The following is a 23,834-nucleotide window of genomic DNA, read 5'->3' as shown; positions in this document are numbered from 1 at the left end:
TTGCTAACGTATATTGAGTCTTTGTTTAAGCAGGAGCCAATTTTAAAACATTCATACTTTCTTTCAAATCCTTCTGTGGCCTTGCCCCAACCCCGGCCCCACCTGCCCACGGCACCTCCCCCCACATCATCTCTGTAATCTCTAGCTCCGCAACCTGTTGAGGTATCTGTTGTCCTCTAATTTTGGCTTCTTGATCATCCCCAATATTCATCAGTGTGCCACTAGTGACCATGCTTTCTGCTGCCAAGATCCTAAGCTTTGGAATCCCCTCTGCCTCTATCTTTTTTTCCTTCTTTAGGATGCCCATTGAAAAGTTCCTGTGACCAGGCTTTTGCTTATCTGCCCGACATCGAGGTTTATGAAGTTGAGGGAAATGGTGGAAAGCTGGAACTCAGCTTACGTGTGGAAGCTGACGTTATGCTTGCAGATAATGTCACTGAGGGATAGCATGTAGTTCAGGAAGAGGATAGAGCCGTAGATAAATGCTTGGTAATTCTGGAAGTGCTTGCGTAGAGCTGGTAAGAGAGGTCATTGGGGGAGATGTGCTGGTTGCATTTGGTCAGGTATCTGGAACCATGCGACGGCAGTCCCATGGAGCTGAACAATAGAAGACAATGATTAAGGAGGATGATATGGTCAACTGTAATAAACGATGTGGAGATGTCAAAAAGTACAAGAGGTAATAGAATATAGTGACAATCACAGAATATGCCAGTCATAACTTTGGCCACTTTCAGTGGTTTGTGCTGGGCAGAAGTCAAACTGAAATGTTTGAAGCAGCATCTTTTGGGAAAGATGTGCTTAGGTGGTGATATGTTCAAATACCTCAAATGAAACCTCAAGCAATGGCAAGATGAAGGAGATTGGAAAGAGATAAAACTAAGCTCACTAAAAATTCCATTTCTGTATCAGTATTTAGTGGTGGTTATTTTCTTCATGTTGAAGAAAAAACGCTATAATTTCCCCAAACATATTGTAATGAAGTTATTTCTTCTGAAACTAAGTGTGAAGTGGAAGCTGCCAGCACTGAATAGAGATAATGGATAAAGAACAAATGGCAGTTACTCTGACACATAAATGATTGTTCTTTAAGTAGGTCAGTGTTAAATTTGCCTAATCTCTGCATGTTTCATTTCATTCCAATTAAGAAGTGTGCTTTTAATCTGTATGGCAATAGCTTTAGAATTCCTTTTTGACATAAAAATTGCATTACAAAGGGAACCTAAATCAATGATGTAAATAAGCTAAAAACACTGCTGTTTACCAGGTACAGCTAGTGTTTTACTGAATTTAGTCATGAAAATGATGGTCTTTGGGGTCTGTTTGACAGAGCTATAAACAATAGAGCTTTATAACTTATATGTGCATACCAGAGACTGTGCCATGCTGGGGAGTGAAGAAATCTCTCTGGGGGTCTGAAGTAACAAATAAACTAGAACATTCAAGGCTTATATTTTATTACTGTACATTGCCACAATTGCAAAACTAGAATAGTGTTGACCCATTTCAAATACAATTCATTATTGTAATATAATGCCAAGGGAACAGTATTCATTCCAATGAATGACTAAGTTGGCATTGATGTCAGGAAATAAAAGAATGATCAACACAGGGAAAGGACATTTGGGTAAATTAACTTAGACAAAATCCCTCAAATCATTTATGAGTTTGATACTGGGATGTGGGCTGCATGAGCTACAATTAAAACATTGGCTTTCTCATTTGTTTCTTTTTGGATATCTTAAAAAAATAGTACATTGGTACATACAGAGAATTTGATAAAAGGGCTTACACTTCTACACAAAACCACTTAATTAAGGATAAAAGGTTTCAGGTAGGCAGTTGGTGGTCGTGATGTAAATAGGGCCCAGGAATTCTAATAGCCTTGGCCCCAAACTGATGACTTTGGATGAGTTTGACACTCCCTATTAACCTTTGTTCCACAAAGGATTTGGAATGAGTTACTTCTGATGTTGTGTTTTAAGAGCATGATATAATTATTGTTAGTTTAAAAATGATTGATAAGTTGGGGGGGGTGGTGGTTGTGGGATTTGAGACAGTAAGTACTTAAAATACTATTGAGCTAGTTTCAATGCTGCTTCTGATAAACTCTAAATAATAAATTATTTAGTGGCTTGCCTTTGTATTGTTTGAACAACTCACAACCAATGTGTTGCAATATATTCAATCTTTAAGATTTTGAACAGTCAAAAACTAAAACTATTTCAGACATCTAAAAAAAGGCAGTCTAGCTTTTCCAACAGAAGTAGCATCTTGATGCAGAAAGAAAACCAGAAAACAGGATCAAAATATCAGGTAGCATTTTTATATCATTACACAAAGGACAGTTTTATTCCAATTTGAACTAAGAGAATCTGATCAGAAATGTTACACTGTACATGCTAATGGAAGAAAGCACTTTAACAATTTGAACCAAGCCTCACCTCATCTAATGTTAATGGGATTTGGACAGATTGAAAATGTAAATGTGCAAATGATATGGATATCTGCATAGGCACAAAGTGCAAAATCTTCCATGAATTAATGCAATTGGGCAGCATAAAAAGATTTTTTTCTCCATTAAAAATGTATTCCTCTTTGATGCATTTAAGACTAGTAACCAAATGCAGTTTTATTAATACAACTGATTGGTTTATCACCAAAACAAGCATTTCTAATGAGGCTATCCCATTCTTTGCCTGTAGTAATCAGATTGAAAATCGCTAAAAATTATTTATAATCTACTGAACAATTTCATAGTTTCATTCATGTACATTAGTTACTTCCTTAGTAAAATAAATATTTTTTTAATGAAATTACATTTGAAATATGCCTACTGGTGCCTGTGCTCCTAAGAAAATTAGTGCAATTTGAAAAGCATTCTGGAGCTAGAGCGATCAGAGGAATGCCACATTTTCAACCTTTCATTTAAAATTTCCAATCTTTTCCACTGGTTTGGACAATTCCATTCAGATTATTTTGATATAACTAGTGGAAACAAAGGGAAAACTCAACCTCAACATGTTTGGACTGCTTGTAGGAGTGATTCATATTATTGACCCCAGGAAGGTATTTATAGCAGATGTGTGTTTGTACCTTCCTAACTAATACAAGTGAACCAATGGAAACAACCTATAGTCAGGAGATTTAGGAGTGGTGATATATTTTCCTCTACATTGGCATTAAAATGTATTTAAGATATATTTAAAAAAACTTGAAGTCAATGAAATATATGGCTCATATTAAATTTGATGAAATTGGTAATGAAGATCATTTTAGTTATAGTGGCCTTTCTAACCAAGAATATGACTTTAGAATTCGCCTTTAGCTGAGGCTGTAATCTTTCATAGTCATGTAATAAATCCAGGAATGGGTTGGATTTTCTGCACAATAGTGCAATAAACTACACCAATGCAGTATATATAAAAATATATTTTAAAAAGCCCTGGTGTATAATTACAGGATACCATATTATACTTGAGAAACTTGAGAAATGTACAATTAACTTGGCAAGAAATGCTATGGTTGAAGTGGAATATGTTTCTATCAGGCTTTATAAATCCTAGATATAAATTATGAAATTCATAAATCTCCATATGGCAGTCCATTTACAATACCATTAATATTTGATTCATAAGCTTCTACAAGTCGCACATGATTCTAAAATTCTTAATTACTAATTTCAAAAATATACTTAATTCAACATCTCTCAATGGCAATATGATGATCCCAACATCCCAACTGTCTTATTGTGGTGGCATATTTGATGCTGGGCTTTTTAAAGAGATGATGGTAGTGGTTTTGTAAGGCATGGTTGGCAGTGCTTGAGGGGAGAGAACCATTTACAATGATACAGTATATTTTCACACATGACCACAATACTGTCATGAGGGGATGAATCAATATAGAAGTAGCTAATGCTTTGCATATATTATGTTTCTGCAGTGATTGTAACGCACGCACACACACACCTTCAGCACGGTCAGGCCAGCCATGCCAGCTACAATGTTGAATACGCTAGGCATTTATATGTAAATAAAATAAAAATCTCCATTTACGTGATGTGTATCACATTAATAAAAGCACATGAACCTGGTTACACCCCGCTTTAACCAACATTTCTGTTTGTTTCAGGCACAGTTTTAAACACTAATTTTCTATTTACATTTCCTTCGATGCTGCCTTCGTGGTTGGAGATATAGAACACAATGTTTAAGTAAATTCCTGACTTAACAACTCACATTTATATAACGTCTTTCTAAATCAAAAAAACTTCACAGAGCCTTAAGGAAAAATAGGTACCAATCTAAAGGAAGCGAGTGATCAATGGATAGATTCCATCTTGGTGGTGAATTAAGTTATGAAGTCTATATACAGGTGTAGGAGACAGAAAAGAGGTATTTAAGGAGACAGTTTTTAGTAGAAAAATAGTTATGTTTGCTTTCTAGAATTATCCTAAATTTTTGGCAGAGGAGAGTGAGGACTATTAGCACTGTTAGTAGAGTTTGTTGACTAACAAAACAATCAATTTTTCCATTTTCTTGTGCTGTTGAGTTATCTCATCAGGCTTTTTGCATTTCATCTGCAGCCGAGTAGCAAGTCAGAAGTATAACTGATCACTAATGACCAGTTTAAACTTCAATACTTTGCTCCCAACTGGTAGAAAACAACAGTACCAGTTTTCAGCCAAAGACAACGCTTTATAATGTAGATCCAAGCTTCAGTTGATGAATGAAGATATTGGAAAAATGGTGAGTTCCTTATCTCCCATTTTCTTCCCTTGTAGGACATGAACACTTCTTGTCTATAGTTGCACAAGTGCCATGTCTCAGTCAAGTGTCTGTTTTTCATTTGAGAATCTGGGAAAGGATATTGGACCATGTGGGGTATTATCACCAAGCCTGGTCGTGTTTTCACTCACTGTCCTCAGGCATTCTTTCAGCAGAAGCTACCAGGGGGCAATTGCATGGAGGAAGTCTGCAGAACTTTTACCCTCCCAAGCACTTGGGTTTAGCTTCCTCGGCTAGATATGGAATAGAATTTAGGCGTTTCCAAGTTTGTACGGGTCAGTACTACACCAGATGATGCATTTATCTACTGAGCCATTTGAAAATTAAAGAGAATAGAAATTACAGATAAAAATAAACTTGCGTAAAATAAAGAGAAAGTGGAAGAAAGACCAAGGAAAGGAAAAGCAATTTTTTAATAACTTTTTAATTTTTTTACTCAGCATTTTCTCGCTATATATGTTATTACAATAGTATGACAATTGTAAAGGTACTCATGATATCCCAGTAGCCTAATATCAGGTAATTTTCAGCTTTACACAGTTTGAGCTGAATTTTTTTTTTAAAAAGATTGTCAGTGCCTGGGGAAGATACAGAGTTTCTGGGGGACAGTGTTACAAGCTGCTATTCAACCAAAATGCAAACAGGCACCAAAACACAAGTTTATATCCTAACTTTGGTTGTTGAACTCTCATCCATTCTTAAGGATTTTTCTTTTGCTCTGAGCTAGGCTACTACATAAGAGATAACTGCCAAAAAAGAGAAAAAAGAATTCTCTTCATAGCAGATCACAGGCTAGCATTTACTACAACCATGAAGTCTACATCCAACTCTCTTGACTGAAATATAATTGTAATATGTATACGAGGGAAAACATGTGAAAACTATATACAACAATGTTTGTCTCTCCTTGAACTTGCACTGTTTGTCCTAAGTAAAGTTATCGAGGAGAGGTCCATTTCAAATTCACAGTATTTATAGAAGGGAACTCTATTTTTAAGAACTGCTTTGTTAACAATAACTTAGCTAGTACTTTATCACAATCTCAGGATGCCCCAAAGTACCTTCTAACCACTCTATTATGTTTGAAGTGCACTCACTGCTATTTATAGACAAACCTGGTGGCCAATTTGCACAGAGAAAAAAAATCTACCAACAATAAATGAACGGATGAATGACTAGGTTTGCTTGGACATTTTCCCCTTTAAGTACATAATACTATCATATTTCAGAACTGCGGTCTTCTGCAAATAGCGCTGTCAGCTGCTTTGCACCCACCTGAGCAGCAGACCTTCGTTTATCTGATCTGGACATTTCACTCCTAAAGTATCAGCCTAGATTATGTGCGTAAATCGTTAGAGAGTCTGAATAAGAGGTCATCAAATAAACTGAGTTAATACTGACTGAGAATTTCCTTGGAGCTGCTTCAGCACCACTGTGGTAATTCAGAAATTCAGCTGGACCCTGGTCTGATGCATACATAGGGTGTTCACTGCACATCTGGTAAATTTAAAATGGAGGATCAGGAGCAGCTCCAAGGAAATTCTTGATCCATATCTTTGAGATGTGCCAGGTTTCTTTTATTTTCCCAGGACCAAAACTCATGAATGTAATCAAAATATTGCAATTAGAGTTAAAAATAACAAAAATGCAAACGAGGAATACTTAGAGTAAGAATAAGTGCTACAAAAATGGGAATATTTAGTAGACACGAAGCTGGAAATACCTGTAAAACAAAGTGGAACTTTCAGCTAATGATAAATTTCTACAACGAAATTGAATAAGATCAACCGGTAAAATGCATAAAACATTAATACAACTTATGCCTCCCTAATATTTCATTTTTTTCTGAAAGGTTTATCTCAACAATCTCCAATTATTTTAATGTAATTTTACACCTGTAACATTGGATACTGTGCATGCCATTTCACATCTCAGCTTTTGTTAACCAAGGATTTCTTCAAATTTTTTCAAACCCATTTTGAGAGGAATCTATTCACATTTGATGAATGGAATCAAAAAAGGAACTAGTCTATATTGTACAAAATAACAGTTGAGTGCTAGATATGTAAAAGGAATCATGTGCTGGGTTGGGGGTCTACCAAATTAATTCACAGACAGAGCCAAAACAAACGTATTACATCTGTAGTTTACTGCATAAAAATCATTGTCTATATTATTCCACATAGTGACATGTTACTCTGGCTTAGCTAAATCTGTGAGAAAGTAGTTTTCACATGATTCAACAACTCCACAAAGGGCTGAGGAAAGACTTTTTTGTGACTAAAATATACCTAAACCAAGGGTGAAATAAATACTGGCTGCACTTTCTGCTCTTTTCCCGTTCCCTATTTTTTTCTTCTACAATTATTCCCCCTTTGCCTCCATCTCCTGAGGTTTCCCTATTCTTCATGCATAAATTCAGAGAGTGAGCACCAATGATTTTTACAATCATGGGGCCAGCATAACTGGAGTTGAACCTGATGCTGTCCTCACCCAAGCCCCACATACATGTTCCACCACAGGAAGAAGTGTGGGCAAGTTACCCATTTCCTGACTGTATCCCAGAGATGGTGCGGGCACTTGAAGTGATCCCATTATAGCCCTGGAGATAACATGGGATTTTTCTATTCTATCTGTTGATTACCAGTTAAGATGGCACCATTGCTACTGAGCCATAGGAAATGGGAATGAAGTTTTTGTTCCTCACTGGGTTATAGAAGCCATCTTGACTGTGCACTAATGAGCAAATTCAAAAGCTTCAAGCATTAAAGCACACCCCCTCACATGGTTACAAAATGCAAGCAATTTAATAATATGCTTATTTTGAGTCACGTGTTGACCCTCATAAGTGCAGTTTAGGTTTCAAAAACCCATATGTAATGTGCTAACGTAATTTAAAGTAAGACATTTGCTATTTTGAAATACTTTTCTTTTTGGTTAAAGTGTTGAAACCAGAGTAGAAACCAATGAGATTTTTGATAAGTATATCATTTACAGTAAGATAGTTCTGTACATGAAATGCATCTTAATTTTTCTAGAATTCTGAGTTTAGAAATCACAAAATAGTTAAGCCACTTTAAAGTCATGCGCTGTAACCAATGCGTTGCCATTTACTTAATCATTGCTAAATTTTCCAGATTTTAATTTTTCCAAATATTTTTAACATAATTCTTTGACAGTTCATATGGTGATGCTGATTTGACAGACCCTATGTTGCTGATCTTTATTATTAAAATTTTGTTTGTCTGATATCTTATTACTTTGATACTTATACAGGATACAGTTCTAGGTTTTCTCCCACACTTGTTCATACTACGTTTCACTGTAAGATTTAGATGCTCTACATTGAAATACATCTGCAAAATCTATGTAGTGATTTATCTTGACAGTTATTGCTGCCAGTCTATCCATTCGTCCAATTTATCTCAAATTTATTCATAGGTATGTTGTTGCCTCTCTGCTTTCTCTTTCTTTTGCTTGAGCCACTGCAACATTGATACATTGTAACCACTCCTCTGCATTCTTCTCATCCTTTGCTTTGAAGACATAGGTCTTGTCGTCTGTGAAAATTTCAAAGGCTCGAGGAAGACTACGGTCTCTCCGTTTTTTAGCAATGACCTTTACACTTTGTACCTTGCTCAGTTCAATTGGACAATCATCTGGATCATCTTTCTGAAAGGTGAAGACATAAGGCATATAAAGTGACACACAGGATCTGGAAATTTCCACAGTTTGTTTCATTAAAATCTATATAGAGGTGAGAATGACTGCCCTTGACAACAAGGCAGCATTTGACTGATTGTGGCATCAAGGAGCCCTCAGAAAATTGAAGTCAGTCAGAATCGGGGGAAAACTCTCCACTGGTTGGAGTCACACCTAGCATGAAGGAAAGTGAATGTGGTTGATGAAGGCCAATCATCTCAGTCTCAGGACATCACTGCAGGAGTTCCTCAGGGGACTGCCCTAGGCTCAACCATTTTCAGCTGCTTCATCAATGACCTTCCATCCATCATAAGGTCAGAAGTGGGGATGTTCATGGACGTTGGCACAATGTTCAGCGCCATTTGCGACTCCTCAGATACTGAAGCAGTCCGTGTCTGTATGCAACAAGACCTGGACAGCTTACAAGTTTAGGCTGATATGTGACAAATAACGTTCGTGCCACACAAGTGCCAGGCAATGACCATCTCCAGCAAGAGAGAATCTAATGACCTCCCTTTGATGTTGAATGGCATCACCATCGCTGAATCTCCCAACATTAAGATCCGGGGGGTTCTGACTGACCAGAAACTGAGCTGGACGGGTCATATAAATACTGCGGCTACAAGGGCATTTTAGAGTTCTATGGCAAGTAACAAATTCCTGACTCCTCAAAGCCTGTCCACCATTTGCAAGGCTCAAGTCAGGAGTGTGATGGGACACCCTCCATTTGCCTGGATGAGTGCAGCTCCAACAAGAATCCCAAAGCTCGACACCATCAAGGACAAACCAATCCACTTGATTGGCATGCCATCCACCACCTTAAATATTCACTCACTCCACCAGCACATTGTGTTAAATGTGTGCACCATCTACAAGATGCATTGCAACAATTAGTCAAGGCTCCAGCGACAGCACCTACCAAACCCATGACCTCCGCCACCTAGAAAGACAAGGGCAGGGGACACATGGAAACACCACCACCAGCAAGTTCCCTCCAAGCCACACATTATCCTGACTTGGAACTATATTGCTGTTCCTTCACTGTCGCTAGGTCAAAAACCTGGAGCCCCCTTCCTAACAGCACTGTGGGTGCAATACACCACATGGACTGCAGCGGTTCAAGAAGATGGCTCACCACCACCTTCTCAAGGGCAATTAGGGAAAGGCAGCAAATTCTGGCCTTGCCAACAACACCCACATCCCATGAAAGAAAAAATAAAAAGAGCAACTGTTTCCATTTCAAATAATCCCAGTGCTTCAGTTTATATGTTTTAACATTCAACATTTCATTGTTCAAACTACATTATTTTCTTGCCATTATTTTGAGGAATGCAAATTTTAGTGGAATTTCCCACATTGATTGCATCCATAATATGCAAATTTAATTCCACTTAAATTGAATAGGAAATTATCGAATCTTACAGATGAAATAAGAGATTAGGCAAGACATATTTGTTGTTTCATCTCTTCCTAATTGACTCTGCCGTCAGTGCATCATGCTTCATGTTTTGGATTAATGTTATAAGCATTCTCCTTTCTTTTTCTGGGAAACTCTGTCACTAGAAGCGTTCAAAATTGATAAGGAGGAAGTGTTGAATAGACTGTTGGTACTTAAAGTTGACAAGGCACCAGGACCGGATGAGATGCATCCAAGGATACTGAAGGAAGTGAGAGTAGAAATTGCAAGGGCACTGGCCATAATCTTTCAGTCTTCCCTAAACTCAGGAGGGGTCAGAGGACTGGAGAACTGCAAACATTACACCCTTGTTCAAAAAAGGTCGTAAGGATAAGCCCAGCAATTACAGACCAGTCAGTTTAACTTCAGTGGTGGGCAAGACTCTAGAAACAATTATTCGGGATAGAATTAATAGTCACATGGAAAAATATAGGTTGATAAGGAGGAGCCAGCATGGATTTCTAAAGGGGAAATCGTGTTTAACTAACTTGCTGGAGTTTTTTTGAAGAGGTTACAGAAAAGGTCAATCTGGGTAATGCTGTTGATGTGGTGTACATGGACTTTCAAAAGGCATTTGACACAGTGCCACACAACAGACTTGTGAGAAAAGTTATTGCTCATGGAATAAAAGGGACAGTAGCAACATAGACACAAAATTGGCTGAAAAATAGGAAACAGAGAGTAATGGTCAATGGATATTTTTCGGGCTGGAGGAAGGTTTGCAGTGGAGTTCCCCAGGGGTTGGTATTGGGAACCTTGCTTTTCCTGGGGCAGAATCTTTGGCTCCGCGAGTGGGGGCCTGCTCACTGAGGCGTAAAGTGACGCGGGGTGATGTCAGGGGCGCATCCCGACATCACCGCGCGTCACTTAGATTGTCAGTTCAGTGGGCGTGCAGCTGAGTTGGCTGTGCACTCGCCGAACGGTCAAAGGCCTATTAAGGCCTGTTAATAAGCAATTAAGGCAATCAGCTGAGCTGCCCGTCCAACCTTAAGGTTGGCGGGCAGGCGAATAGCCCAGGCAGCCTTCGCATTTTTCATGGAACCTCATCCATGGGTGGGATGAGATCTCATGAATGATTTAAAATTTTCAGAAAAAATTTTATTTAAATTAATGCACATGTCCCAGCTCATGTGACAGCTTCACATGAGGGGACATGTCATAAAATTATTTTCAATGCTTTATTAAACTGTTTAAACTTACACTAACCTCCCTGAGGTACCTCTGTGGCACATGTGCGAAAGAGCGCACTCCCGACTCAGGCAACCACCACCACCCCACCCCTCCCCCCCACCCCTTACCCACACAGGGAATGCAAAGCACTTCCAAGTGCACGTCACGCTAGTTGGACCTTATTTGGCCCGCCCACGAGAAATGGCGGCGCCCAACCGATCGGCATAACCCCCCACCCCCCCGCGATGGGGAGAAAATTCTCCCCCTGATATATACTAATGATCTAGATCTTGATATGCAGGAGACAATTTCAATGTTTGAGGATGATACAAAGCTTGGGAGTGTTGTGAACTGCAAGGAGGATGATGTGGGACTTCAAGAGGACATACACAAGTTGGTGGATTGGGCAGATAGGTGGCAGATGAAGTTCAATGCAGAGAAGTGTGAGCATTTTGGTAGGAAGAATATGGGCAGACAATATAAAATAAGGGGTGAAATGTTGAAGCGGGTGCTGGTGCAGAAAGAATTGGTTGTATATGTGCAGAGATCATTGAAGGCGGCAGGACAGGTAGAGAGAGCAGTTAATAAAACAGATAGTATCCTGGGCTTTATTAATATGGGCACGAGTACAAGAGCAGGGAGGTTATGCTGAATTTATATAAGACACTCATTAGAACTCAGCTGGAATATTGTGTAAAGGTCTGGGTGCCACATTATAGGAAGGATGTGAACACATTGGAGAGAGAGCAGAAGAGGTTTACAAGAATGGTTCCAGGGATGAGAAACTTCAACTATGAGGATAGATTGGAGAGGTTGGGACTGTTCTCCTTGGAGAGAAGGCTGAAAGGAGATTTGATAGAGATGTTCAAAATTATGAGGGGGCTGGACAGAGTAGATAGGGAGAAGCTGCTCCCACTTGTAAAGGGTCAAGAACGAGAGGGCACAGATTTAAAGTAATTTGCAAAAGAAGCAAGTGTGACCTGAAATGATAACTTGGTTTCTCACTGCATAGATTCTGCCTGGCCTGCTGAGCATTCCCAGCATTTTCTATTGTTATTTCAGATTTTCAGCATCCACAGTATTTTGCCTTTGTTTTAAAGATGGCTACACTTTTACCAGCAAATACTATTGCATGAACTAAATCGATATTCAGAGTTTCATTAGCGATGAACAAAATACAAATCAATGAAGAACTGACTATGGTACTTAGTTCCATTGATTTAATCTAATGAACCTTAAACATATACCTACTGATTTTCCTTTACGAAATAGAAGCTGATTCCCAGCCAGTGTAAAATAACGGGTCTTCCATCTCTTTATAAACTTCCATTTCACTTGTTTTTCTTTGAGCTTGCCTTCGATGAGTGGTTGACCATCCTGATTTACAACTGTTAAAAGAATATTAAACTTGAATGACCAATTACCAAGGTACTAAAAAACAAAAATTGTTAGAATGTTAATATTGGTCCGTATTTTGTAGTCAGCGGAGAATGTACAACACCAGCTGTTCATTACACTTGTACATGTCCACAGACTACAGGGGTTCTGGGACCTGTGCAAACAGGGAAAGCCATGATACACCTCCTTAGCCTGATTGAAGAATCCTTACTGAGATGTACAGGGGTGAATTTTAACAGCCAATTACAGGTAGCTTGTTAGGCTAGGTGTTAACATTTGAAAATTATGAAACCCACCTACCAGCCTCCTACTTTTGGACTACAGAGGTGGGACAAGGGAGAGCAGGTGGATTAGCAATTTTCACATTTCAATGAGACACATAGGGCAGGATTTTCCCAAATTTGCACTAAGTCCGGTAGCGGGTGGGCAAGACAACGTTTTACCCGCCAGCCGCGAAGGTGGGTTTTCACACTGTATCGTCTTGAACCCGTCTCATTATTTATGCACTCCCAGGCAAAACGCCGTTTTCATGGCGGGCAGGCTTTCATTCGCCCACCATCACCTCACCGCTGCATCATGCTGGGCATTATGTATGAAGTCCAGCTGCAAGCACACATTGCAGTGCTTCCAGCTCACCACTGCTGCAAGGAAGACACGGCCCTGAAATTTCAGAAGACTGCAGGCCCCCAGGTTCAGCGACGCGTCTCTCGAGGCCTGCTGGGATGTCCTCTATCGCTGTCATCTGGCCTGGCAGGCATCCTGCTTACACTTTCCCCATCTCTATCCATGCAGAGCAAGCTGTCACGCAACAAGAGGGAGAGGTCGCAGACCGGTGGTGGAATGCCCGAAATGAAGGTCCTTTGAAAACAGAGCCATCCAGCTGGTCAGTGAGGATCTGGACCAATCCTGTGCTGATGGTGAGGTCGGCGCTGCTCTACCAAGTGATATTCTGGCAGTACAACATCCATCAGACAACCACGCAGTACATGATGTGTCCTGTTGCACCAGACAAAGCATCAGATGCTTCTAAAGTTTCATGGCTTCACCTCTATGATATGACCCTGACCACAGAACACAAGCGAGCTGCTCTCGGCCAGACAGGAGTCAGACATTCTCAAAGGCTGTGTGAAGATCTATATAGTGTCCTCAATGCATGTTGTCATCATCCTCCTGAAATCGAGTGACTATTAGGGCCTCCACCGCGTCTCCATGACAGGAGCATTCTCACAGAGGGTAATCGCGCTGCCATAAGCCAGATTGGAGTCAAACATTCACAAATACGATGTGAGGAACTATGTGGTCACCTCACTGCATGTTATCATCATCCTCCACAAATCTAGCAGCTATGAGGGCCTCCCGAGCATGTCTGCCTCATCTAGCCAGTGCGAGGGCCTCATCCCCGTCATCGTCACCTCTGAGGACCTCCTCAGCCTCATCCTAATCGGCATCCTCATTGGAGGAGATGTGCAGCTCCTCCATCTCCTCCTCAGTCAGCTCGTCTCCCCATTGGAGCACCAGGTGGTAAAGGGCGCAGCAGGCAACGACGATGCATGACACCCTCTGTGGACTGTATTGCAGGGCTCCACCACACTGGTCCAGGCACCAGAACCGCATCTTCAGCATCCCGATGATTTGCTCCACCAAGTTGCGAGCTGCAGCATGAGCCTCATTATACTATCGCTCTGCTGCAGTCTGAGGCTGCCGCACAGGTATCATCAGCCACGGCCTCTGCAGGTAGCCCTTGTCCCCGAGGAATCATCCCGGCAGCCTCTGTGGACCATGGAAGACGTCAGGGATCTCTGACTGACTGAGGATGAAGGAGTCGTGCACACTCCCTGGAAATTGTGCGCAGACCTGCAGGATGCATTTCTGGTGACCGCACACCAGCTGCACATTCAGCGAATGGAAGCCCTTGCGGTTGATGTAGTTCACTGTGTGTTGGGATGGAGATCTGAGCACCACATGAGTGCAGTCGATCGCACCCTGCCCCTGTGGGAAACTCGAGATCTGGGCGAATCCAATCGCTTTGCATTCTGGCTGTCCAGGTCCTGGGCGAAATGCACAAAGTTGTATGCTCTCGCAAAGATAGCATCCACCACATCTAGGATCCATCAAAATGATGTATTTGTGGATGGAAGCTTGTGAGATACCACAGAGGTCACCTGTGTAGCCCTGAAAGGAGCCACTGGCATAGAAATTGAGCACCGCAGTCACTTTTACAGCCACTGGCAGTGGATGACCTCCATGTCCCCTTGACGTCAAATCCTGCAATAAATGGCAGATGTGAGCGACAAGTTCCCTAGACATGTGCAGTTTTTGCGCGACACTGGGTTCTCGGTCATCTTCAGGCATGAAAGGTGGCATCTATAGACCCTGGGTGTCGCTAGGCATGGCCTGCGATGGCTCTTGGGCAGTGTGAGCGGGAGCCCCAGCCGCCCCTTTTTCCTGAAGTTGCTGCTCCTGCCTCTGCGCAGCCAGGAGCCTCAGTCGCTCTCTCCTCCGTCTTCTTGGCGCTCTGTAGGCCATCAGGCATACAGCTAGTTCACCAGGCTCCATGATCCTGATGTACTCCTCCTGCAAGATGAAAGAGAGAGACATGTGGTTAGCATGGGTGTAAAGAACCTGTTCTGGTTAAGTGTGACGGCCTCTTAACACTTTCCAGAGAGTGCTGGCCACCACTTGGATGGCCAGAGATTAGTGCACTGCAAGGCTGCCCTGTTAGCTTGAACCATGGGGAAGGCTGGTCCAAACCGGAATGCTGACATTGCAAGCAGCTGTGAGCGCTTCCAGCAGTGACTGTTGCATGGCCAGCTTTAGCGAGGAGATTGTACAACGTGTGCAGTCCAACTACTCTGCTGTCCACTAAAGTGCTCATGAGCTTGCATTCTGTGCCACGGTCGGGGTTCAGAGGCGCGAGGGTGGGGTAGCTGTGCAGAACTTGGTGGCACTTTGATACCTCTGCATTGCTTCAGTGGGCAGGTAAGCTAGGAGACCGACCCCCATCATATCAATGTGGCTGCGCCTGAACTGTCTCAGCTGCAGAGGAATGGTCACTTTCTGCAGCTTTCCTGAATGCGTGGCCGCTTCCCTCACCCACCCTACCCCCCCACCCCGAATGCTTCTGTGCTATATTCAACGGCAGGGCTGCCATTGCCCCCCCCACCCCCTGCCACCAGCCCCCTCAGACGCAGGGCTGCCCTTAACCACCACCCCCCACCCCCACCACCACTGGCCTCAACGGCAGGGCTGCACTTGGGGGGGGAGCAGGCAGGGGGCTCCCCCTGCCCCTCACAAGTCACCTCCGAGGCAGGGCGGCACTTAACCCCAGCTCCCCAGCGCCCCAGAAACCCGCAAAGCAACAGGTGACCCTGGCGACCTCTGCAGAACGTTGCTGCGCACTCACTTCCAGTTCACCCAAAGTGCAGGCCGCCAAGTGCACGTCCCCTCTGTGCTGTTGTGAAACACGTTGGTGTGCTTTCCCGCCAACGTGGACGGACGATCCTGCGGTGGGTGCAAGCGCCTGGTGGGATGGCCTGAAAATGATATGCTGGTGTATTACAACGAGGTTCCCGACGACCGATGGTGGGAAACGTGGCCTGCCATTGGCGGGCTGAGCGGACAATCACAGCCTGTCTTCCTGATGTCATGAAACAAATCGCTCCATATTGTTTGCTCCCGTCGCCTACCATGCCCGCCATCAGCAGGCACGGAAAATTCCACCATTGCCTCTGATTTAACCTGTTTTGCAGATTTAACTGTGGCCAGGTTTGCAAACCATGGAAAATACAGCACCTGAAAGGAGGAAAGGACAACTTCAAGGAGACAGCAAATACCTTTACAACACTGCTTGTCAGCCAGGAGCAAAAGTGCTTTCCTCCCAGTAACCCATGCTCACCCTCCTACTGCATGCAAATCCCCAACTGGACTTCTGGATTTCCAGTCCACAACTTCACCTGGAGCTACCCCCACCGTATAATTCATCTCCATTAATATCCAGACCACAGGACAGGAAACGTAAATTAGAATAGTTAATTCAATGTCAAATCATGTACAAGAAGCAAAATAAAGAGAGGGAAAGAATGATGGGATTAAGAGAGAGAGAGAGAGATAAAAGAGAAGGAAAGCATCAAAATATTTTTTATTTAAACTGTTAATATTTTTAAAATCTTCAACAATAATTATAACCTGAAAGAATGGAAGTCCACACTTGTAAAAGGTGATCTTCAGTGCCAGTGATGTTGTTTGGCCAGACTGCAGGGAGGATGAGCGAACTGACCACAGCACTGTGGCACAAAGCACCATTCAAGTGGGGGGAGAAAAAAGAAATGTAGTAGTAATAAGGGATAGCATAGTTAGAGGAATAGATACTGTTCTCTGCAGCAAAGACAGAGAGTCCCGAAGGCTGTGTTGCCTACCTGGTGCCAAGGTAAAGGACATCTCTTCTGGGCTGGAGAGGAACTGGGAGGGGAAGGATCCAGTTGTCGTGGTCCACATAGGTACCAATGACATAGTTCGGGCTAGGAGAGAGGTTCTCCTGTGAGACTACGAGTAGCTCGGGGCTAAATTAAAAAGCAGAACCACAAAGGTAATAATCTCCAGATTACTACCTGAGCCACATGTAAATCAGCATAGGGTAAATAATTAGATTAGAGAGGCAAATGCGTGGCTCAATGATTGATGTGGGAGAAATGGGTTCCCATTCATGCAGCACTGGCACCAGTAATGGGGACGGAGAAAGCTGTTCCATTGGGACGGGCTTCATTTGACCCATGCTGGGACCAGAGTCCTGGCGAATCGTGTAACTAGGGTTGTAGATAGGACTTTAAATTAATTAGTGTGGGGGCGGATTCAATTGAAAGGAAGATTAAAAAATCAAAAAGAAACGAGAGAGCAGAGGTGCAGGGTAGCGAGGAGGTGAACGATAATCAAAGTGTGACAGGAAGGGGCAGAAAATATAAACAGAAGAGGGCAGCAGAAATTAGAACCAGAATGAGTAATAATGGTAAAAAGTCAAAGCTTAAGGCTCTTTATCTGAATGCATGCAGCATTTGTAACAAGATAGATTAGTTGACGGCACAAATAGAAATAAATAAATATGACTTGATAGCTATTACAAGGATGTGGTTGCAGGGCGACCAAGACTGGGAACTCAATATTCAAGGGTATTTGACATTCCGGAAAAATAGGCAAAAAGGAAAAGGAGGTGGGGTAGCTTTGTTAATAAAGGAAGGTATCAGTGTGGTGGTGAGTAGTGATATAGGTGCAATAGATTGTGATGTGGAATTAGTTTGGGTGAAAATAAGGGGAAGGGGAAGAAGTCACGGGAGGGAGTCATCTATAGGCCCCCGAAGAGTTGCCTCACTGTAGGACAAAGTATTAATCAGAAAATAATGGAGGCGTGTAAGAAGGGTGCTACAATTGTCATAGGTAATTTTAATTTGCATATTGACTGGACAAATCAGCTTGGCAGATACTGGGGTAATATGAAAGACGAATTTGTAGAATGCATCAGGGATTGTTTTGTAGAGCAATGCGCTGCAGAGCCTACACAGGAACAGGCTATTTTAGATCTAGTAATGTGTAATGAGATGGTATTAATGAGAGATATCATAGTTAAGGATCCTCTCGGAGGTAGTAAGCAGAACATGGTAGAATTTCAAATTCAGTTTGAGGGCGAGCAACTCTGGCCTCAAACCAGTATCCTCAACATAAATAAGGGCAATTACAGAGGTATGAAGAAAGTTGTCTAAAGTTGGAAAAATAGACTAAGGGGGAGGTCAGTGGATGAGCAGTGGCAGATATTTAAGCAGGTACTTCATAACACTCAGCAAAATTTTATCCCAGTCAAAAAGGACACGATGAGAAGGATGAATCACCCGTGGTTAACAAAAGTGGTCAAGGAGAGTATCCAATCAAAAACTAAGGCATACAAAGCGGTGAAAACTAATGGTAGGCCAGAGGATTGGGAATTTTTTTAGGAGCCAGCAGCAGGTGACTAAAAGGCTAATAAAGAGGAAAGAAAATTGATTATGAAAGTAAATTGGCAAGAAATATAAAAACAAACAACAAGAGCTTCTACGGGTATATAAAGAGAGTGGCTAAAGTGAGCATTTGACCCTTGGAGGATGCATCGGTCTTCACAGTGGAGGACACTATAAACATCCCAAAGATATCAGGTAAGCAAGGAGCTAATGGGAGGAAAGATCTTGTAACAGTCTCTATTTGACAAACTAATGGGACTAAAGGCAGACAAGTTGCCAGGACCTCATGGCCTGAATCCAAGGGCTTTAAAGGAAGTGGCTGTAGAGATAGCGGAGGCATTGAAATATTCCAGAACTCACTGGGTTTGGGGAGGATCTCAGCAGATTGGAAAACTGCTAATGTGATGCCCCTGTTCGAGAATGGGGGGAGACAAAAAGCAGGAAACTATAGGCCAGTCAGCCTAATATCTGACGTTGGGGAAATACTGGAGTCCATTATTAAGGAAGAAATAGCGGGACATTTAGAAAAGCTTAACACAATCAAACAAAGTCAACATGGCTTTGTGAAAGGGAAATCATGTTTGACAAATTTGCTAGACTTCTTTGAGGATATAACATGCAGAGTTGATAAGAGGGAACCAGTAGACATAGTATACTTGGATTTCCAGAAGGCATTCGATAAGGTGCCACACAAAAGGTTATTGCATAAGATAGGTGCTCATGCTATTGGGGATAATGTATTAGCATGGATTGAGGATTGGTTAACATACAGAAGACATAGAGTTGGGATTAATGGGTCTTTTTTAGATTGGAAAGTCGTAACTAGTGGAGTACCACAAGGATCAGTCCTAGGGCCTCAATTATTTACTATCTATATTAATGACTTGGAGGAGGGGGCAGAGTGTAATGTATCTAAATTTGCTGATAATACAAAAATAGGCGGGAGGGCATATTGTGATGAAGACATAAGGAATCTGCAAGGGGATAGGTTGAGTGAGTGGGCAAAAGCTTGGCAGATGAAGTTTAATGTAGGAAAGTGTGAGGTCATGCACTTTGGTAGGAAGAATCAAAAGGCAGACAATTATTTAAATTGAGAGACTCCAAAAAAGTGTAGCACAGAGGGTTCTTGTGCATGAAACACAAAAAGTTAGCATGCAGGTACAGCAAGAAATTAAGAAGGCAAATGGAATTTTGGCCTGTATTGCTAGGGGGTTGGAGTTTAAAAATAGGGAAGTCTTGTTACAACTGTTCAGGGTGTTGGTGAGGCTGCACCTGGAGTACTGTGTAGAGTTTTGGTCCCAGTATTTAAGAAAGGATATACTGGCGTTGGAGGCAGTTCAAAACAGATTCACTAGACTGATTCCTGAGATGAAGGGGTTGACTTATCAAGAATGGCTAAACAGGTTAGACGTTTATTCATTAGGGTTCAGAAAAATGAAGGGTGATCTTATTGAAACATACAAGATTCTGAAGGGATAAAAGCAAAATACTGCGGATGCTGGAAATCTGAAACAAAAACAGGAAACGCTGGAAAAACTCAGCAGGTCTGACAGCATCTGTGGAGGGAGAAAAACAGAGTTGATGTTTCGAGTCCATATGACTCTTCTTCAGAAGAGTCTGCTGAGTTTTTTCAGCATTTTCTATTTTTGTTTAAAGATTCTGAGGGGGCTTGACAGGGTAAAGGTTGAGAAGATGTTTCCACTAGTGGGGGGTCTCAAACTAGGGGACGTAGTTACAGAATAAAGGGACACTCATTTAAAACTGAGATGTGAAGCAATTTCTTCTCTCAGAGGGTAGTGAATGTCTGGAATTCTCTATCCCAGAGACCTGTGGAGGCTAGATCACTGAAAGTATTTAAAGAGGAGGTAAATAGATTTTTGAAACATCAGGAAGTTGAGGTTTAAGAGGAGCTGGCACGAAAGAGGAGTTGTGGCCTGAGGCAGAGCAGCTATGATCTTATTGAATTGTGGGGCAGGCCTGAAGGGCTGAATGGCCTACTCCTGCTCCTATTTCTTATGTCCTTATGTTTCTGTAATTAGGGCCTGAATTTTTCAGTCAGCGGGTGGGCTCGGCGGAAGCAGGAGCCATTTTATCTGGGTAGGCCAATTAAGACCCGTCCAGCGTAAGACGCAAGCTGTAGCGCTCAGTGCTATTTGTGAGGGTGGGGAGAGGAGGGAGAGTGGGGTCCAGTGCTTTTTTGCTCATGCACGTGAAAGAGCGCTTCATTGAAGTGCTTTTAAAATAAATAAATAAATGGTTTGAAAATGTATTTAAACATGTCCCCTCATGAGATGGTGCATGTTTTTATATTTCGGAAATTTAAAAAATTTTATTCATAAAAGCTTTAGGAAACCTCAGCCCGCTCGTGGATGAGATTTCCTAAAAAGTGTAAAGGCCACTTGGCCTTTTCACCTGCCCGCCAACCTTAACTTTGGATGGGCAACGTAACCAATGATGCTAATTAATTCCTCAATGGCCTTAATAGGCTGTTTAAATATCGGCGGGCACGCAGCCGACTCCAGCCCACGCCTGCTGAATGAAACATCATGAGACAGCGCGATAACATTGGGACGCATGCCTGACATCATCGCGCGTCATTTTATGCGCCGGCATGTCGGATCCACCCCCACACGCTGACTGAAAAATTTAGGCCTACGACATAACATTGAAAGTTCACTTATGCTTAAATGGACGAGTCCCAACCTTTTGTGACATGGTTAGTGGGTATCTATTGGTTACTACAACTTCGTGCCTTTCCATGCCAAGCCTGATTGTGAGATATTATTGTAGCACTTCCTGATTTCTCCATTTAACTGTGCAAGTATTCCTAAATAACAGTGAGCACAGATAGCCTCACCATTATTTCTACTGCAATATCTGGGCCAAATGTGCCAGACTGCAAACAGGTATTTATATCTGTTGCAGTATGTTAGAAGATGGAGTTCACATATTGGAGATTTATTTCAAATGTCATATGGAAATTATAATTAATTCCCCTTATGACCTTTGAGATTCATTTAACCTCAAGGAAACGCAAAATGAACAATCAATTTGTCATGGATTCCACAATAATATAATACAACAGGGAGATTCTGATTCTCATGAGCATTAGCAGTTTGGAGTATATTTAATAAGCCAGAACAAATATGAATGCCACAGAATTTTTCATCTGTGGAACAGCTGTAAAATTTACTGTTCACGCTAAAAGGCTATTGTGAAATAAAACAAACAGTTCTACCATGAATAGTCATTTATTTCTTTGGTCTGCATCAAGGATCCATAAGTCACATAGATAATCTCCGCCAAGTTAACATACTACATTCTTGTTTTTTATAGTTCTGCCTTTAGACTGATGCTTTCTTAAACCGCTTTTAGACAGCTGAACATTTAACCACAAAAGTCCATAACTTCCGACTAGTGTCGGGAAGTGCTGCCCCACAGGAATCAGAAGAAATAAATGCACACGTACCTGGTCTAGAAAATTACGTTGACAGTTCTGTTTGCCGGAGCTGCTTGGGGCCCGCAGCAAAAGACTCCTCGCAGGCCCCAGCGAAGTCTAGCTCCAACGGATTCAAGGAAGCCATACCCCCTTGCTGATGTAAAGCAGGTAAGTTTAAAGGGCCAGGGAAATTGACAGGCCAGGAAGAAGGTAAGTGTCTAAGGTAACTGGATAGTATTTGGGGAGATGGGGGTGTCCGGGGCGGTCTGGGGGGTGTTGGTCAGAGGTCCGGTGGAGAGTGCGGGGGTGGTTGGGAGTCCACGGGAGTTGGGGGGGGGGGGGGGGGGGGGGAGTCCGAGGGGTGTGGGGAGGTGGTCTGAGGTCGAGAGCGGAGGTCCAGGATGGTTGTTGGTAGGGGAGTGGGGTTGCAGGTCCGGTGGGGTTATAATGCGGGGTGGGGGGGGGTGGCCCGAGGTCCAGTGGGGACGTTGGGGGCGGTTCTGAGGTCCAGGGAGGTCATGGGGTGAGTTCTGAGGACTGGGGGGAGCTAATGGGTGCGGGGTGGGTCCGAGGTCTGGGAGGTGGTCGTGGGATGGGGGTTGTAGGGCATTGGGACGAAGGCACAGCAGGGTCATTGGGGTGAGGGGTTCTGAAGTCCGGGGGGGGTCACAGGGGTTGGGGGGCTCCGAGGTCCAGGCGGAGAGGTGGGTGAGGTGAGTTGGTGTTGGAGTTCTGGGGGGGTAGGGTGGTGGATGGGAGGGTGTTGGTGAGGGGCGGGGGGAGGTCGGTAGTCCGTGGGGAGTCAGGTGGGTTCCAAGGTCGGGAGCCAAGGTCAGTCGAAGGTCTGGGGGTGTCGGAGTTTGGGGGCTGTCGGAGGTCAGGGGGATGTGGGGAGTCCCGTGAGGGGGGGGTCAGGGGCTTCCCATGGGGTCAGTCTGGATCTTTACAATAGTTACTCAGAAGTTAGAAGATGTTTTAATTCTTCTAACTTTTTTGAGTAACTATTGGTATAACCCCAGCAGAACTATCTGAAGTTTGCGATTTAAACCACATTTTCAAACAATTTCCCAGTGCAGCACAATTGTCCAAAGGAAATTAGTGCTTCTGAGCAATTGCCATGCAAACTCTTGCCTGGGAACTTCCCTGAGGGATTCCCCAGCACATCTTTGGGGTCTATCCTAAATCCAACACTGGGGAGCTCGGAAGTCAAAACATTTTACATGCTCAAGCACAAATTGCAATTTGTAATTGAGAGAAAAAAACAGGTTTGTTCTAAATATCCTGGACAACCTTGTTTGAATATTTGAATAAGTTATATTGCGTGCTTTGAAAAAGTTGAATTAAGCACCATATAGTCAAAACCAATATTTGTGCTCTTAACTTGGCATGTAATGTTAGGAAATGTCATTCAATAAATGAAAAATACATGGATATGGAGTTGTGCAACTTTCTAAACTTGGATTGGAATTATGATGATTAAATTGAGCAAAATTTTTACCTCAGCTACAGTCCGCGAGAGCAATTCTCAAAATTTTGCCAAGATTTTTTTTGCCCTATAGTCCAGTTTGCATTTTTCCAGGTAATTCTGTTTTTGTTTTGCATTTTTTCAGCTTGGTGGGGATTTTATAAGTTCAATTTCTTCCATTATTGCTGGATTATATTATAAACTTATACATACAGCAAAGCAAGAAGAAAGTGGCGAAATTGTGTCAAATATAAACTGTTCAACACACAAACTTTTGTCAGAATGAAAGGTTTCTTGAGTATGACCTTTCTTGGACCATGGGCAAAACTTTTCAGGCTCACAGTGGGTTTTGCAGGCAAGGTGAGCCTGTAATATTCCCTGGGTGCCCCTTCTGCTGCTGTCCTATCTGCCCCTAACCGGGCGGTGGGGATGG

At 42.5% G+C, this 23,834-nt stretch overlaps 1 protein-coding gene across 2 annotated transcripts in view; it reads right to left on the bottom strand.

The window, feature by feature from the left end:
• Positions 1 to 1,440: 1,440 nt before the first annotated feature.
• The window catches only part of veph1 (ventricular zone expressed PH domain-containing 1), a 276,124-nt gene continuing 253,730 nt past the window's right edge, over positions 1,441 to 23,834 (bottom strand). Inside the window, exons 13-14 of one of the 2 annotated variants that reach the window (XM_078563800.1) lie at positions 12,370 to 12,506; positions 1,441 to 8,462 (exon numbers count right to left, since the gene is read on the bottom strand). In XM_078563800.1, coding sequence (XP_078419926.1) covers positions 8,226 to 8,462; positions 12,370 to 12,506 — 374 coding nt within the window. In that variant the 3' untranslated portion in view covers positions 1,441 to 8,225. Of the gene's footprint in view, positions 8,463 to 12,365; positions 12,507 to 23,834 lie in introns of both variants that reach the window. The other variant, XM_078563802.1, reaches the window with a different exon arrangement.

This window comes from Cetorhinus maximus, chromosome 19 (assembly GCF_964194155.1).
Source record: "Cetorhinus maximus chromosome 19, sCetMax3.hap1.1, whole genome shotgun sequence".
NCBI lineage: Eukaryota > Metazoa > Chordata > Chondrichthyes > Lamniformes > Cetorhinidae > Cetorhinus > Cetorhinus maximus.
Note: the sequence above shows the minus strand (reverse complement) of the source record. Positions and strands in the feature narration are given on the sequence as shown.